The sequence below is a fragment of the Eriocheir sinensis genome, chromosome 70, assembly GCF_024679095.1.
Source record: "Eriocheir sinensis breed Jianghai 21 chromosome 70, ASM2467909v1, whole genome shotgun sequence".
NCBI lineage: Eukaryota > Metazoa > Arthropoda > Malacostraca > Decapoda > Varunidae > Eriocheir > Eriocheir sinensis.
Window position 1 is genome coordinate 6,288,375 of NC_066578.1, and position 18,720 is coordinate 6,307,094.

At 45.4% G+C, this 18,720-nt stretch overlaps 1 protein-coding gene across 1 annotated transcript; it reads right to left on the reverse strand.

Moving 5' to 3' along the window:
* Nucleotides 1-11,869: 11,869 nt before the first annotated feature.
* On the reverse strand, nt 11,870-15,681 carry LOC126988661 (shematrin-like protein 1). The gene is made up of 2 exons (XM_050847018.1): nt 15,550-15,681; nt 11,870-12,823 (listed from the first exon to the last, which is right to left on the reverse strand). The coding sequence occupies exons 1-2, from the start codon at nt 15,562-15,564 to the stop codon at nt 12,086-12,088; spliced, it is 753 nt and encodes a 250-aa protein (XP_050702975.1). The 5' UTR covers nt 15,565-15,681; the 3' UTR covers nt 11,870-12,085.
* Between the last annotated feature and the right edge of the window lie 3,039 nt (nt 15,682-18,720).

Here is an 18,720-nt window from a genome sequence, read left to right on the forward strand (position 1 = left end):
GTAGTAGTAGTAGTAGTAGTAGTAGTAGTAGTAGTAGTAGTAGTATTGTTATTGTTATTATTATTATTATTATTATTATTATTATTATTATTATTATTATTATTATTATTATTATTGAGATCCACGAAGGGGCATTAAGGGAAACTAAAAAAAATAGTAGGAAAGTATAAGAGAGATTTGTAGAGACAGTAAAGGAAAATAATACAAAAAAACAAACAAAGGAGAAACAAAAGCCTAACGATATTCAGTTGCCTCAAAGTAGAGCTCACACACCGACGCCAAGCTTCACCGAATAAGTTAGTAGAATAGAAAAAGAGAATAGTACAGACATTAAAGGAAAAGAATACAAAAAACAGAGTGAAACAAAAGCCTAACGATATTCAGTTGCCTCACAGTAGCGCTCACACGCCCACGCCAGGCTCCAATGACTCTGCTGCCGGAACAGACTATGCAAGGGGGTCCACAGCCACGCCCTATGAATGGGAACTAATAACGTGAGCCCTGCTGTGGATAAATGACCCCGGGGTGTACAAATGCCACTCAGCCACTGACGACCTTGGGGATCGACGACACTTTCACTTATGTCTCTGTATACGGATAACTTAATGCGCTTTTCACTTGTCACGAAGGCCAGTAAGCGTGACGTGATTAAAGGCAGGATTAGCTAAGCGTCCATTTCAGGTTCATTTTGAGTTTTATTTCATTTGTTTGGGTTTGAGGTTTAAGGGTTGACTATCCGCTTTGAACTTATTTGTGTGTACTGTATATGCCCTTATTTTCTCTCCTTTTTTTTTACAACAAAGGAGACAGCTCAAGGTCACAGAAAAAAGGAAACAATATAAAAAAAAGCCCGCTACTCGCTGCTCCTAAAAAGAATCCAAAGAGGTGGCCGAAAGAGGGGTCAGTTTCGGGAGGAGAGGTGTTCTGGTACCCTTAGCTTATATGTTTCTCCGTCTATATGCTTGTCTATGTGTCTCTCTTGATTGTCAGTTTGTATGTATGTCAGGCTGTCTTTCCTTTCATCTATTTATCTGTCTGTCTGTCTTTATCTGCATTTATATGTGTGTGTATGTGAGATAGACAGGGACATTATTAATAAGACCTCGAAGGGAGAATAACGTAGCTTCAAAGATAAAGAAAAGAAGCATTCCCTTACCTCCTTAACGCTTCGTCCTTTAATACCCATCAGACTTCCTTGACGTGTGATGGGAGGGACGGCAGAACGAACTGGGTCAAAGAAGCTGCCTTTTTATCTCTGTTTCTCTGTGTCTGTCTCCCTCTCTGTGTTTGTCTCTCTCTGTGTGTCTCTGTCTCTCAGTGTCTCTATCTCTGTGTGTCTGTCTCTCTTTCTGTGTGTCTCTGTCTCTCTGTGTTTGTTTCTCTCTCTTTCTGTGTGTCTGTCTCTCTCTCTGTGTGTCTCTGTCTCTCTGTGTTTGTTTCTCTCTCTTTCTGTGTCTGTCTCTCTCTCTGTGCGTCTCTCTTTCTCTGTGTCTCTGCCTCTCTTGCTTCAGTAGGGTTGGCAAGCATGATTAGCCGTCGTTGGCACTCCTGTTAAGCAAAGCATGGCATCCGTATGACTGCAAACGTCCATCAACATTTAAAAGCCACCAGTGAGTCTGTAAGGGGGTGAGGGAGGGGGAGGGCCCACGCGTAATGCAGCTTTGTAAGTATTAGGATTTACGACTTAACTAATGTTCCCTGATGCATTACGTTGGGGCGGGATTCTCACGTACTTCATTCATCAGCTTGTAATGGTTTTTGAAGGTGATGTATGCGGCGGCGGGCGAGGGAACGTCCTATCGACCACCTGTGCGATGTTCAGAGAGAGAGTTGTATGAGGCTTCCCGGGGGTGTATTTCTGAGGTGCCTGCGTGATCGGCACCTCCCCGAACCTTGAGCCGTGGGTCACGCGCGGGTCGGGGCTCACAAACTAAACACATAATATCTTTGTAATATCTTGGATACGGATTTCCTACAAGAAGACATCACCAAGCTACAGGAGTGGAACAGAAAGTGGCTGCTACAATTCAATGAAGAAAAATGTAAAGGGGAAATCCAGCACACCAATACCACATGGGAAACACTCCACTATCCACCACAGAGGCAGAGAAGGACCTGGGAGTTTATGTTACCAAGCTACCAGCGAGGGCGAAATCCGTGCCAATCGCAGCGGACGGGTCTAATTATCAATGTTTCCCGGTAGAATGTATCTCCTATTGCAAATAATCTATATCTAATTATAACCTGACCTGGTGCTGAACCTATAGTTACAGTTCAGGAATATGCATTTAGGGGTGTAATGCATTTGAAGTTGATACTATTATTACGAGTAAAGGAAACAGTTCAAGGGCCAAAAACAAAGAAAAACACAAAAGCCCGCGAATCGCTGCTCCTGAAAATCAAACAGAAGGAATGTCCAGAAGGGAGGTCAATTCGTATGGATAGATGTTCCGTTTCTTGGTGTCAATAAATCCATGCAACTTAGCCGCCAAAATAAGGGAGATCATATCACTGGATGCCGAGTAACAGGTTAATAATGATGCAAAACTCTGAGTGGGTTTTGCCATAAGTGTCATTCTAGTGCCAACGTCGCTGCCTCTCAACGTCAAAGACTTTAAAGCAGTTGAGAATAACGCTGCCAACTTTTATGTTTAGTTTTCTCCACTGACGCATCCATTTACATTTAACGAGTCCGGATGACCTAAGAAGGGTGACATAGGCCAGAGTCTTAAGTAATTAGAGAGAGAGAGAGAGAGAGAGAGAGAGAGAGAGAGAGAGAGAGAGAGAGAGAGAGAGAGAGAGAGAGAGAGAGAGAGAGAGAGAGAGAGAGAGAGAGAGAGAGAGAGAGAGAGAGAGAGAGAGAGAGAGAGAGAGAAAGAAAGCATGCAGGTGAAACTTATTTTTATATCAGAGCTGAAAGGGTGACATTGGGCCTTTTAATGGAGCTTCAAGTTATTAGAGAAAACGAAACAGTTGAAGAATTGTTTATTATATCCATCAACAGAACCCTGAACCAAGACTCTTTTTATTTTATTTTGCTCACATCCCTTCAAGAATTTATCAAACTCAATGGAGATTCTGTACATGAGTGTCTCCTGGATTAGTGGTATTGGGCAAACCTGTATGTTGTCACTCTCACACACGAACAACCTAAGGCATTTTTTGGACATTTCTAGAGTTTTGGCTCAATCAGGTTTTCATCCACGTGGCGAGGCAGCTTTTGGTATAGTTGCCCTAGTCATTTTAGGGCGTGAGTGTTATATGAGGGTTTATAACTTTTAGATCGGTATTGTCAGACGCTTCGACCTCTCACTTCAATTATTTCCAACGGCCAAACAGGAGATCAACCGGGTGTTATATACGGATTTATAGCACTCTGGTCGGTCGGCAGACACCTCAGAAATACCCCCACCTCCCCCCCGGAAGCATCATATAACTCTCTCTCTGAACATCGCACAGGTGGTCGATAGGACGTTCCCTCGCCCGCCGCCACATACATCACCAGACGCCTCCTCCGCTCACTTCAGCTATTTCCAAACGCCAAAAAGGAGATCAGTCGGGTGTTCTATACGGACTTATAACTTTCAGGTCGGTTTTCTAAGACGCTTCCACCTCTCACATTAACGTTTCTGCCCATGTCACAAATTGGTTGGATAATAAGACTGTTTTTTTTTTGCGATTTCCTGAGAAGTTGCGAAAAATAGTTAAGTAGTTTATTTTTTAAGGTTTCCATGTAAATAACCGATGCCTCACACTTTTACATAAACCTTCCTTTGCTGCAGCGTCACTGAATACCCTAATCACCCATTCAGTCAATTAACACCTTTCTTAAACTTGCAGTCATACATTTGAAGCGTCGATGTAAAATTAACTGATGCCTCATACTTTTACTTAAAACTCCCTTTGCTGCGGCTTCGCTAAATACCCTAATCCGCCGTTCAGTCAATTAACACCTTTCTTAACCCCTTGACCGCGGATTTCCTACAAGAAGACATCACCAAGCTACAGGAATGGAACAAAAAGTGGCTGCTACAATTCAATGAGGAAAAATGTAAAGTCCTGCACTATGGGAGAGGATATCCAGCATACCAATACCACATGGGAAACACTCCACTATCCACCACAGAGGCAGAGAAGGACCTGGGACTATACATGACCAGGCTACCAGTGAAAGCTGAATTCGTGCCAATCGCAGCGGACGGGTTTTAAACTTGCAAGCATACATTTGAGGTGTCGATGTAACTAATTGATGCCTTACACTCTTATTTAAACCTTCTCCTATGCTGCACTTCTACTGGACCGCCCAATCAATCAGTCATTCAGTCAATCAAGACCTTGAGAACTCCCTGGAATACATTTGAACTTCTTTTATTTTCAGTCACTTCCGGCAGAGTGAGAAGTTGCCCTCCGAGTCTTTCCTTTGCTCTTCCTTTGCCTCTTGGAGTGGGTTGAATTTCCATCGTGAGTTTGCTCCCTCCCCTCCTCCTCCCCCCCCCACCCCCCACCCACCCACCCAGGTCTTCAGTTTATCATGTCTCGACACACTGAAATGAAAATGATGTTCGATAGTGTTCTTTGCTGGTCCCATTTCTGTTGCTGTTGCTGTTTTTTGTTTCTCATTCTTGTTGCTCTTTGCTGTTTTTTGAATCTAACTTATAATACTTACTATGACACTTGTTTTCTACGCCATCCTTTTTCTTCTCTTCCTCCTCCTCCTTTTCCTCCTCCTTATCTTGCTTTTCCTCTTTCTTCTTCTCCTTTCTTCTCCTTCTCCTTCTTTTGCGCCAACTTATCCTCATTTTCCTCCTTCCCTTCCTCCTTCTCAGTGACATTTTCCCTACCTCTTTTTTCTTCTCTTCCTTCCCCTCCTTTTCCTCCTCCTTTTCCTCCTCTCCATCTTGCTTTTCCTCTTTCTTCTCCTTTCTTTTCCTCCTTCTTTTGCACCAAGTTCTCCTCATTTTCCTCCTTCTCCTCCTCCTCCTGGTCCCTCTTATCTTCCTCCTTTTCTCCTCCACCTTTTCATTTTCATTTTCCTACTTCTTTTTTCTCCTCCTCCTTTTATTCCACTTCCAAATTCAAGTTTCGCTTCCTTCGCCTTTCGCAGTATAAAAACAAAACATTTTACTCTCGAGGCAGCCAGCGCCACCTCTCTTAGGCAAGCGCTTAACTATTTACGAACTCTCTCTCTCCCCTCACTCTAATCGGCCTCAGCAGTCTTCTTCCTGACGGGTGTGTGTGTGTGAGTGTGTGTGAGTGTGTCTGCCGAGCCTCTCTCAAGCTTCATAATTACACCAGCTCCTCCTCTTCTTCCTCCTCCTCTTCCTCCTTCTCCTCCTCTTCCAAATGCTGTCTTTCTTTTTCTCTGACAATGACGTCGAAAAGTTTGGAAAGCATTATAGTTTAGTCTAGGTGTTTGTGTGTCTCAGTGGGAGAGAGACAGACAGACAGACAGACAGATGGAAAGAAAGAAAGAATGATAGACAGACAGAGAAATGATGAAGATACAAAACAGGCAAACGAAAACGACAGACAGACAGACAGACAGACAGAAAGAAAGAAAGACAGGCAGTGACAAAGGGAGACAGTTAAGTAAAAGGAAAGAAAAAGACGAAAGAACATAAACAGACAGATAGACAGAGATTGACAGACAGATTGACAGACAGACAGACAGATAGACAGACAGACAGACAGACAAAGACACAGACAGTTAACTAGAAGGAAGAAAAAAGACGAACGAACATAAACAGACAGATAGACAGAGATTGACAGACAGACTTACAGACAAACAGAGACAAACAGACAGACAGACAGACAGACAAAGACACAGACAGACAAGCAGATAGAGGGAAGGAGAGAAAAACAGAAGAACAGATGGAGAGAGACACACAGACAGACCAGACAGACAAACAAAGACATAGACAGACAAGAAGACAGAGGGAAGAAGAGAAAAACAGACGAACAGATGGAGAGACACACAGACAGACCAGACAGACAGACAGACAGACAGGTTGACAGACAAGCCCGCAAAAAGAAACAGACGAACCATTGTACAGAAATATAAAAAAAGAAATCAAAGAAGAGAACAAAAGTATTCGAGGCATGAATCTCTAATCCTTTCCTTCTTTTAAAAACTCAGGACTTCGAGAGTTTATTAAATGATCACTTTTGAATCCATGTCCTCCCGAAGTTTTGTTTTGTAAGTTTGGGAAAAAGTTATACGCAGATTCTTGCATTGATCTGCATATTTTAAAGTGTGTGTGTGTGTGTGTGTGTGTGTGGTGTGTGGTGTGTCTGTCTATGTCTTTGTCTGTGTGTCTGTCTGTCTCTCTGTCTATCTATCTGTCTGTCTGTCTTGCTCTGTCTCTCTGTTTATCTCTGTCTGTCTGTTTGGCTCTGTCTCTCTATCTGTCTGTCTTTCTGTTTGTCTCTATGTCTGTCTGTTTATCTGTCTGTCTGTCTGTACGAGTGTAGGGGAGAAAAGGTTCAGATATACGCCTCATTCACAATTTTCTACTCAGTCACTCTCTATATTCATTTGTCATGCATTACACTTATAAATGACTTTCCCGTGCACCATTTTATTTTGGGGGTCAGCTGAGAATGGACCGTATACTCTTTTTACTTTCCCTTCATCGGTACTTGAAGCCCATGTCGATATATGATGTCCTAGCACTCAAAAGACTAAATATACTCTACAGACAAAGGGGTCGATGAGTCCAGTGAATCAATGAGCACTGCGGAGCGACAAATGTGATATCTCTTCATCGGTATTTGATTCCTTTAGCTGTACTTGACTTCCTAGCTATCGACGGACTCTGAATCTCATAATAGACGGGTTGCTGCGATATAAATTAATCCATGAGTGTTGCGGAGTGACTGCCAACCATGCTATCTCTTCACTGGTACTTGATTCCATTAGCGAGACGATATCCTAGCACACAAAAGGCTGTATATATTCTTTTAATAAACGGTGGGATGAGAAAAATGCATCCATGAGTACTGAGGAGCGTCAACTAACCATGGCTTCATCTTCCGGGCTCTGCAATCACGAGTACTAAAAGAGAGATATTCCCCGCTCTGATAGCGTGCGTGCATTGATTATAGCGCCGAGTGTGAGCTTCTCTTCCCCGTGAGGTGTTTGTGACGGTTATCGGCCGTCGAGGAGCAATGGCCGACAATCATGCGGACTCAAAACCTCGTTAGTGCAAGATATATGAAGCAAGAGTTAGGTCGGTATTATAAGACACATTCGCCTGTCATATCAACTATTTATAAAGGTCAAGGAGGGCATCATTCGGGTTCTAATGAGTGTTTCTTTAGGTTCACGGTACAGAGATAGGGTCAGACTACCACCAGGGTCATGAAACTACTTCTGAAAATGTCACAAACTCCTACGAAAGCCTTGGCAAATATGTGAACTTGGGAGACGAAATGTTTAGTAATACGGTCCATAGTACCCCCCTCTTGCCCCCCTTCCCCCCCCGCTCCCCCTCTCCCCCGGTGCGTGTATTGCAAATGTAAGTGTGGAACTGAATAGAGACCATCTGGTAGTGTGCACTCCACGACCACAAGTATGACAAGTAATGTATCATCTTTAAGCATCGTCGAAAGAACTTGAAACACATACATACTCGTGCATACATATATACATACATACATATATACATACAGACATGCGTACATACATAGATATACATATGTCATAGCAGCCACTATAAATAAAATTCGCCTGAGTCACTAATGGGGTGGAGTCGTACAAGAGATACCCCTCAAGAAAGTCTACAGGCGCTAAAAGAAATCATACATAGGGTACATACATTCATACATACACACACACACACACACACACACACACACACACACACACACACACACACACACACACACAGACAAGGCCGTGTTTTGCAAGTCTTCTCCTCCCTCCTGTCAGCAGCATGAGGGTTGGAGCAGACGGTCATCCCGCCACGGTCTTGAGCGCTTTAGTAATTTTGTGAAGCGAGTGTTTGCTCTTCGCCTCCCTCCGCTTGGCCGGCTCAGGCGTCCTCACATACAGCCCCGGCCCGCTGATTCACCGGCTTTGACTCACTCGACGTATTAAGTTTCCTCGAGCCCGGCAAAGGAACCAAGGCAGCAGCTGAGTCTGTGAGGGAAAGGCAGAGGGGATGCAGGGAGCGGCGCTTAAACATTTCGGAGTCCAAGCACTTACATTTGACAAGGCTTTCGTAGGAGGTTGGGGCATTTCTAGATGTAGCTTTATGACCCCTCTGGTAGTTTGGCCCTTCTTCTGTACCATGAGCACAACAAAAACACTCACTACAATCCCAAGCTCTTATATTTGACAAGGCTTTCGTAGGAGGTTGGGGCATTTCTAGATGTAGCTTTGTGACCCCTCTGGTAGTTTGGCCCTTCTTCTGTACCATGAGCATAACAAAAACACTTACTACAAACCGACTGATCTCTTCGGTCTTTGGGAATAGGTGATGTGAGTCTGGAAACGTCATAAAAGAAAGATCATATTATTTAACAACCAAGCTCACATACTTGACAAGGCTTTCGTAGTAGTTTGGGGCATTTCCATGGGTAGCTTTATGACCCTTCTGCTAGTTTTACCCTTCTTCTATACCATGAACCTAACAAAAAACTCACTACAACCCGACTGATCTTCTCTTCGGCCTTTGGGAGTAGATGATGTTTTCGTAGTAGTTTGGGGCATTTCCAGGGGTAGCTTTATGACCCTTCAGGTAGTTTGACCCTTCTTCTGTACCATGAACGTAACAAAAAACTCACTTGAACCCGACTGACCTCCTTTTTGGGCTTTGGGAGTAGGTGATGTGAGGAGTGAAAACGCCTGACAATACCGATCTATGTCCCCAGCAGAAGGGTGAAGGGAGGAGGCACAGAAGCAGAAGCAGACGGCTCAGGGTGAAAGCTTAAAGATAACTGTTCGCTTGTCAAGGGAACGGAGGAACAAAAAGTGAAAGATAGAAATTGTGAAGGAAAAATGTCCGCCTGAGAAAATTGTCCGGAATATATGAATTTATGTATTTTGGTCCGACAGACAAATTGCAATAGTGTTTCCTGGGCAGTGGGTCTCCCCCGTTCACCACCTGTTTGCATGTCTATAGATAATGTATTCAAGTTATCAGAATTGTGTTGAGCGCTTGGAAATGAATGTTAATCCTACGGTAATGAGCTTTTGTTGTGTGTGTGTTTTTCTTATTTATTTTTGCCTTTGAATGTAAATGGAGAAATTAAATTGTTAGGAGGAAAGGAAGAGGAGGTGGTTGAGGAGGACGAGGAGGAGGAGGAGGAGGAGGAGGAGCAACAGGATTAGAAAGAGCAGTATCAACAAAGGGAAGAGAAAGAGAAGAAGGAAGAGGAGGAAGAGGATGAGGAAGAGAAAAAAGAGGAAGAAGAGGAGAAGGAAAAGAGGGCGCTGGAGAAGGAGGGGAGGAAGGAATTGGAGAAGCAAGTGGAGAGAGACAAGGAAAGGAGAAATAAGAGAAGGAGGAGAAGGAGAGGAGGAACAAATGGAGGAGGAAGAGAAAGAAAAAGAGGAGAAACAGGTAGCAAGGAGGAAAGAAGACGAAGGATGGAGAGAACGAATGGAGGAAGAAAATAAAGAAAAGAGGGAGCAAAGAGAAAAAAGGAGGAGAGAGAGAGAGAGAGAGAGAGAGAGAGAGATTACTAAGTGATGAGAGGAAGGAAAGGGAGGGAGATAGGGGGAAGATTCTGTGTGGTATGGACGACGAAGAGAGGAAAGGAGAGAGGGAAGGAGGGAAGATTCTCAATACTGCAAGGAAGAGGAGGAGGAAGGATGGAAAAGTGAGAGAGAGTGAGAGAGGGAGGGAGGGTGCTAGGCCGGAGTTACGTCAAGAGTAGTTTTGGAGTAATTGAATTTGTGTCTCTCGTTCGGCCCTTGTTCTCACCTCTCAACCCCCTCGGCCTCCGTCGGCGCCGCGGCCCTCGCTGGCTCTTGTGGCCCCCTCCGGTCGACTATCCATATGTATGCTGTTGTTTGGCAAGTTTTGTGGGGCGCTTCTGTTACTATATGTGTGAGTGTGTGTTAGAGGGAGGATTGTGTGTATGTGTGGAGGGGGGCGTATGTGTGTGTGTGGGGGGGGGGGGGGATGTTTGTATATGTGTGCTGTATAATGTATATGTATTTGTTGGTATACATAAATTTCTAGATAGATAGCGAGTAAGTGAGTGAGTTAGTTGTTTAGATAGAAAGACAGACAGATTGATAGATAGACAGCCATAGATAGAAAGAGAGAGAGAGAGAGAGAGAGAGAGAGAGAGAGAGAGAGAGAGAGAGAGAGAGAGAGAGAGAGAGAGAGAGAGAGAGAGAGAGAGAGAGAGAGAGAGAGAGAGAGAGAGAGAGAGAGAGAGAGAGAGAGAGAGAGAGAGAGAGAGATAAATACATATATAGAGAATTATTTGTGCTTGCAACGTACCGTCAACATTAAACAGGAAGGTCAAAAAACTGTAGATTAGTCAGATTAAGCTGATGGATCAACCCTCCCAACCTCCCCGCTCCCCTAGGTCTCCGGATGCCCGTGTACTGATAAGACCTACCCCGCCCCATCCCGCCACATCCCCGACCCTTCCCGATCCTTCCCGCTACACCGCGCCACACCCCGACCCTTCCCGCCCTTCCCCGTACACCGCGCCACACCCCGACCCTTCCCGCCCCGCCCCGACCATTCCCGCCTCATCCCGACCCTTCCCGCCCCCACCCCGGATATATTTGTCATTGGTTGCCATTTAGAGGACAGTCATGGGTCCGCTTTTTATCTGTTACTCGTTTTATGCATTGACAATACAGTTCGATTGGGAAAATATGTATATCGTTTAAAATGCAGTGGAAAAAAGCTTTATTATCATTTGAAACCCATTAGTTAGGTGAACGCGATGAAAAATGGGCTTACTAAAAGTAGAGATGTGTCGATTTTCCACTGCGTTGTTTGATCGATGACTGACGACACAGCTGGTTGGCGCTTTAATATATATGCGTTTAAAATATATATATGATACTGCCTGCAATGATTGGTGCCAGAATTAAACGGAATATAAGCAGCAACTATTGTACTTTATCTTGCATCCATTTTTTTTTATTGTTTGTTTTTCGTTCATAGTTGAGTTCGTCTTCGTTTTGTATGTTCACGTAGACTCTTATGAATAATGAATGCTTGCTTTAGTTGTTAGTAAGTTGTTAGTCTATAGTGATAAGTCTCTGCTGGTATTAATGTTACTATAAATACTACTACTACTACTACTACTACTATTACTACTACAACGAGAGAGAGAGAGAGAGAGAGAGAGAGAGAGAGAGAGAGAGAGAGAGAGAGAGAGAGAGAGAGAGAGAGAGAGAGAGACGGCTTACAGATTATTTTTATGGTTTGGTTAGATAAGATTAGATTAGGTTAGATTAGGTTTGGTAAGGTTAGGTTAGGTAAAGTAGAATCATTTAGAAAAAAAAAATAGCTCCTCTGCAAAAGTCGTGAGTGTCCTTTGGTAAAAAAAATATCCCCTGTTGTATGATTCGTAAAAATTTCAAGTCTAAAGCCGCAGGAACCTTATAAAAATACAAAAAAAACACCAATCATTTTTTTGTAGGAAAAATATTATTCGACCTTTTAAAAATGTGGATGTACATGTGGTTTGTTGACGTCTTTCTGATGTTCATTTCTATTTTTCATACTTTTTTTTTTCATTATCCAAGTCAGTCGTTCTTAGTTAGTGCGTTCCTGTGGGCGTTCGAGCCGGTCCAGCCGTTCCAGTTGTAGGGAGTGTAGAAAACGGTGTTGCCGGTGGAGGGGCAGCCGCCACGGTGTAGACGGGGTAGTAGTTCCCGTGGTCAAGTCAATCAGTCATCCAGGTCAGTCGTTCTTCGTTAGGGCGTTCCCGTGGGCGTTCCAGCCGGTCCAGCAGTTCCAGTTGTAGGGGGTGTAGCAGACGGGGTTGCCGGTGGAGGGGTAGCCGCCACGGTGTAGACGGGGTAGTACTGTAGTTCTCGTGGGCAAGTCAGTCAGTCATCAAGTCATCCAGATAGGTCGTTCTACGTTAGGGCGTTTCCATAAGCTCAACCGCTAAAGCCATAGTTGTTGGGGGTGTAGTAGACGGGGTTGCCGGTGGAGGGGTAGCCGCCCACGGTGTACACGGGGTAGGAGTTCGGGTAGCCGTAGCCAGTGTTGGGGTAGTAGTTCCCGTAGCCGTAGCCAGTGTTGGGGTAGTAGTTCCCGTAGCCGAAACCCGTGGTGGGGTAGATCCCGGTGTTAGTGCCGAACAGACCAGTATTTCCAGGGACGTACACCCCAGTATTTCCAGGGCTGTACACACCAGTATTTCCTGGGACGTACACTCCAGTATTTCCGGGGCTGTACACACCAGTATTTCCGGGGCTGTACACCCCAGTATATCCGGGGCCGTACACACCAGTATTTCCGACGCCGTACACACCAGTATTACCCCCGCCGCCTGGGATGAAGCCGCCGTTATTCCCTACAATGGTGTATCCGTACCCGGGGTTATTGTAGCCGCCTCGGCCCAGCAGGGAAAACACTCCTCCGGAACCTTGCTGGGTACTTTTCTCACGCTTCAAGCCAGTGCCGAAGACCGTGTCATCCTTCTGAGGCTTCGGGGTCGGGTCGGCGCTGCGCTTCCCGATGAGGTGGTGGTGGCCAAGGCCGTAGCCGTAGGGAATGGCGTGTATATGGCTCCCGTAAGACAAGCCTCCCAGGTATCCTCCGTAGGGAATCCCGTAGCCGTAGCCGTAGTGGGCGAGTGTGGCCGCCACCAAGCCAGCGAGGACCACTGCGATCTGGGGGCAGGGAGGGAGGGTGAGGGGAAGGCAAGGCAAGGCACACGGAGGCTCTCTTAAAGGTGGAGGTGTTTGAACAATGACCTGCGGACGCGTGTTTAGCATTTTGCAGAGCTGTCAGGTGTGAGGCGTTGTGCTCGTGTGTTGTGTGTGCTGTTAGGTAATGACAGTATTAGTAGTGATAATGATAATAATAACAATGATGATGATATTTATACTACTACTACTACTACTACTACTACTGCTACTACTACTACTACTACTACTACTACTACTACTACTACTACTACTACTACTATTACTACAACGAGGAAGCCTTCAAAGCATGTAACACTGTCTGAGAAAATGTCGCCCTATCATTTATAATAACGTGAACAGTTTACTTTTAAAATATCTTTCATATTACCTTAAGACACGTCATGAAAAGGATCAAAATAACTATATACCTGATCTACTTTTCACGTGTATTTGCTAATGTGTACGTGCAATGATTAATCGTGTTTTTTTTCTTATTTTTCCAGGTCCAAACTACTATTTTGACGCAGTCCAGACGAGGTGTTGAGTCTGCCTGGCGCGGTGAGTAACATTTTCGTTTTTTATAGTGAGGGAAAGGTGACCGGAGCACAATCAGTATAAAACGTTTTAGCCGCGGTGCGCTGAATGCTAGATATGGATGCTGAGAGTGACCGAGGCGTAACATTTCGCGACAATTGTACCTCGCCATGAACACCTGAGATCAACACTGTCGACTGTATTAGGGAGAGCCTCAAAATCAGTGGTTGCACATTGCGAACATAAGTACATAATTAACATACAAAGTAACCATATCAGAACGTACGTATATTGTAAGGATTCCCATTCGTCAGAGAAAGATCCATTTTTTAGTATTTGTTTCCACACTTCCTAACAAGTCTGCTTAGGGGGCTATTACACTGGGCAAATTTTCCGTGGATCTTCAGTCAAACCACGATTCCCGCTGGCGTGGTTCTCCTATTTCCGTGGTTTTCTGACGTGTCCATGATCTTCCAAAGCTACGGTAGATTTCACCGAAGGACGACGGTATTACTCACCATCATCAGCAGCAATAACACGAAACAAATGAGAACCACGCTAGCGGAAATCGTGGTTTGACTAAGATCCACGGAAAATTCGCCCAGTGTAATAGCCGCTTTAATAAACACGCGGCAACCGTGCGGAACAGACTTGCTGTGCACTGCAGGGTCCGGAAGGAGGCCGCTGCGTCACGCGCGCCAACTGTCTCGAACTCGGTGACCCCGGAAACACACACCGCATGGCATCCGGCGCTGCATATCCCCGTGAACAAGTTTCCATGCCATCGCCTTTCTCATACTAAGTGCGTATCTCCCGCAATATCCATCGACTTGCTCGATCCTAGAGGTTTATGGGCAACCCCTTGGCCTCCTCCACTCAGGATTATCTCACAGAAACAACCCGATGAGCAGGGTCAGCTTCTTGGTAGCGTGCCACGTGCAAGCAAAGCCGGAGATGACGTTCACGGAGTATGCAGATAACAGATCTCGATTCAGTCTCACGAAGTAGTTGCTGGTTTGACACAAAGTCATTCCAGTGATATCCAACACTAAAGGCGTCGATTCGCTTCGCTTCTTCAACTCACTATTTAACCTCCATGTTTCACCGCCATCGAGCAAGGCAGGGAGCACAAGTGACTTCGAGATCCAGAACTTTATCCTTCTGCACTGGTATCGACAACGCCATAATCTCGTGTTGAGCGAGTCCATAACACCAACTTTCTGACGTGGCTCACCATAGTTCTGCGCTACGCTACGATATGTGAAAGTTTCCAGGATATCATTATCCTCGCCACAGGCATGAACAGACTGTATTGTTCTGTTTAGCAAGCCTCCAAACGCGTGTGCCTTGGCCTTGCCCCAGAAGACATGAAGTCCCACCTCCTCGTGCTGTGTACTAGAAGCCATCCCCTGAACCTCCAGTGACTCCACGAGGACGAATTCATCACTGGCAAAAACACGGTAAGTGACCTTGATATTGCCGATAGATGCTTCACATTGACGCTATGGTTTACACGCTGATGTTTTTTCTTATCCGAGTGATCTCAAATTTCACGCTTAACGATGTGAAAACTGCAGATAAACACAGCCACGTTATAACAATGAAGCTTTTAGTTAACGAATAAACGTATTTTCTCTTCTGCGTTAATCGGGTAATGTAGCGTCGGGGATGAGAAAGGCTATTTTGGCTATTGATTTTGGCGGCCGTACGCAAATCGCACACAATTGTAACGATGTCATCACGCCGTTTCATGATCCCCACACCCTAAAGATGAATTTCAGGCATGAGGACAAATGTTATTATTCGGCTGCCACCATCTCAAAAACTAGGGCCTTTTCCGGGCCTCTGCTGCAGTACTATGAGCCACTTTCACAGTTCCCCATGATGGGTTAGTAAGCTCCCAAACCAATACCAGAGCCTTCGAAATTTCCTTGCATAGTGTCTGGTGTTTATATTAAAGTTCACAAATTTGATGAAACTATACAGGAAAAGTCTTGTGTATTTAGTGTGGCATCGAAGACCTCCCCATTTTGGATTGTATGGGATTCTATAGTTTGGTTCGGGCTGTTACGAGGACACTGTGTTGGACTGTGAAACCAGCTCTATGAGGAGGGGATGAACGGAGGCCGGCGGCACTATCCCCTTAGCTTGGGAACCCTCGCCGCGTTACTCACCAGCGTTGTCCTCATGACGGAGCTCTCGTGCAAACAGTGGGACAGGCAGGACACGAAGAAGCTTTATAGCGAGCGAGGCCATGGGACACTGCTGACGGTGGCCCTGAGGGAGGACGCGGAGACACATCTTTCACGCCATACACAGAGTCAAGGCCGCGGCGTGTGTGTGTGTGTGTGTGTGAGTGTGAGTGTCTGGGGAAACCTGATGATAGCAAACTGTGGGAACCCTGATGTCTCAAGTGCCAAAGAGACGGAGATGAGAGCTGACGCAACGCGCAGTTTTAATTTACCTTAGATTCATACGCATTACCCAACAAATGATGCCACCTCTTCTCCTGACCTCTTGGGAAATAGTGTTATTGTGAAGAAAATTGCTATAACTTTAAGATAATTTCACTAAGAGAGTAAACTTCAAGAAACAAATTCCTAACATTCCACTCGTATCCTCTTGGGAAGACTAATGTCGACCTAAAAATCCTTTCTTTTATAAACTCTTCCTTGTGATGATTGTGAACGTTTAGGTTTTTGCTGCCTCCAGGAAATCTGCGAATCATGCGACTCAATGACACTTGCGATCTGACGTGCTGTGTGTGTTCCTGAGGGGGGTTCAGGAAGAGGCGTGGGGGAGGCGCGGCCGGGGCGGAAGACGGGGCGTGGGGGCGACTGATGAGAGCTTGATAAGGCTTACGAATGGGGGAGGAAGGAATACATTGGGATACATAGGAAGAACAGACACCAGAAGACCTATCGATCTATGGAGAATGGGTGGGTGGCTGTGTTTGTGTTTGTGTGTGTAAGGGAGGGAGTGAATGTGAGGGAGGGAGGGATGGAAGGAGGGAGGGAGAGAGGGAGGGAATGAGGGAATGAGGGAGGGATGGAGAGAAGGAGGGAGAGAGAGAGGGAGGGAATGAGGGAATGAGGGAGGGATGGAGGGAAGGAGGGAGGGAGAGAGGGAGGGAGTGAGGGAGGGAGAGAGGGAGGGCATGAGTGAATGAGTGAGTGACTGTGTGTGTGTGTGTGTGTGTGTGTGTGTGTTATTGTTTACGCTTCCTCCACGAGGCATAAACAACTACCATCCCTCCATTGTTCTCTGCACTTGAACCTCTTATGTGCATCTCTCTCTTGTTTGTCTTCTTTTGTTATGCAAGAGTGTGCTTTCCTTTCCTTTATTCTTTCACGTATTGTCGCGAGCGTGTGCCTCGGAGCTATTCAGAGAGCACAAGGTAGGCGGGTGGCTGAGCATACGTAGGAATCATCTCAAAGCTCAGCATATTTGGCTCTATTTCCAAGCATTTCCAGGCTCACACACCCACATATGATAAGGCTTTCGTAGAGGCTGTGGTAGTATTTCCATGAGGGGTAGTTTTATGAGCCTAGTGATGGTTTAACCCAGTAGCTGCGGGGGTCATGTTTCTTAGGTTAGGTTAGGTTAGGTTAGGTTAGGTTAAAGGACCCTCTAAGGAAAATAATGAGAAAGAATCATCACTCACGCAAACCATTTCATAATATATATCAAAGGGTTTGGCCCGTCGCTGCTACCGGGTTACCAAGGCTTATGCATCATGAACGTGAAAAACTACTCTTTAGAACCCAACTAATCACCTCTCTGGCCTCTGGAAATAGATGTTGGAAGAGCCGAAAGCGTCTAAGAATAGGGAAGTTATGAGACAGCTACTAACCTTGTGTGAGTGCCTGCGTTCGTGTGCGTAAGTGTGGGTGCGTGTGTCCTCAAATACGCAGCTACTCTCCATGCGTAGGTACATTTCACGGGTAGTTTTTCTCCGGTCCATCAGCCTCCATATAGCGTGTCTGTGAGTCCCTTTAGCCTTGAAAGACGTGTTTAGCGAGAGGAGTTGGAGCGTGAAGGCCAAAAACTGTCCACATCCATCAACCATCTCGCATCGTGGCCACAAAAAAGGGTTTGTTTATGTGCCTTCCAAGACTCCTTCCTTCCCTTATTTGTTGTTTTATTTTTATTGTTTTTTTCTCATCTTCTTTGGCTTGCATATGATCCTCCTTCTCCTCCTTGTCCTTGTGATTCTTCTTCTTCTTCTTTTCCCTTTTTTTCTTTTTCAACGTCTCCTGCCTCCTCCTCCTCCTCCTCCTCCTCCTCCTCTTCTTTGTGTTTGTCCTTCTTTTCTTATTTTTCAACATCTTCCTCCTCCTCCTCCTTCTCCACCTCGTTTTCCACCTTCTCTTCTTCATCTTATACCTTCTCTTACAACTCCTTCTCCTCCTCTTCCTCCTCCTCCTCCTCTTTTTCCTCTTCCTCTTATAACTCCGTCTCTATTGTCTGTGTTACGTGCAGTCGAGGATTAACAAAACTCTGGCAGCGTCTCCAAAGAGGGATGACGTTAAGCAGTGCTCGTATCCAAGTGTTGTTGACTCGCCTCCTTTGTGAACTGTCATTGGTGATTGTCTTCCACGCATGATGAAGAAACACACACACACACACACACACACACACACACACACACACACACACACACACACACACACACACACACACACACACATATGGTTCTGGCAGGCTGAGTTTCGAGCCCACTCACCCCAAGAGATTTTTCCGGTGACTAGGAGAGGTTACTGTCCCCCTATAGCAAGGAAGCTGAGGGTGAGTGGTGCGTTAAGGCCCCAGCAGTACCCAGAGATCGACTAACAAGCTTCAAAGGCTCTCACCCTAAGAAAACTTGCTGGCTATCACGAGTCCGGCACGCGATCAGGCCGCGGTGAATCACATACACAATAGGGGGCTTCAACGATTATTATTATCATTATTACTATTATTATTACTATTACTGCCATTACTCTTACTATTATCACCATTTCAGTTAGTATTGAGACGTATCCTCCTGTGTTACAATAAGTCAAGATTCGCATGCTGTGCTTCATTAAGTTAAGTGCCGGGCGTGACCTACATCTCCCCTTCCCCGCTGCCTTGCCCTCACCCCAGCAGCAGGGGCTTCTGAGGTTGGTATTGTCTAATGCTCCCACCCCTCACACCAACCATTTCCAAAGGCCAAAAAGGAGGTTTATCGAGTTCTAATGAGTGTTCTTTTAAGTTCACGGTACAGAAGAAGGCTCAGACTACCACCAGGGTCATAAAAGTAAACCTGGAAATGCCCTAAACTCCCACGAAAGACTAGTAAATTACGTGTTCTTGGGCGCAGA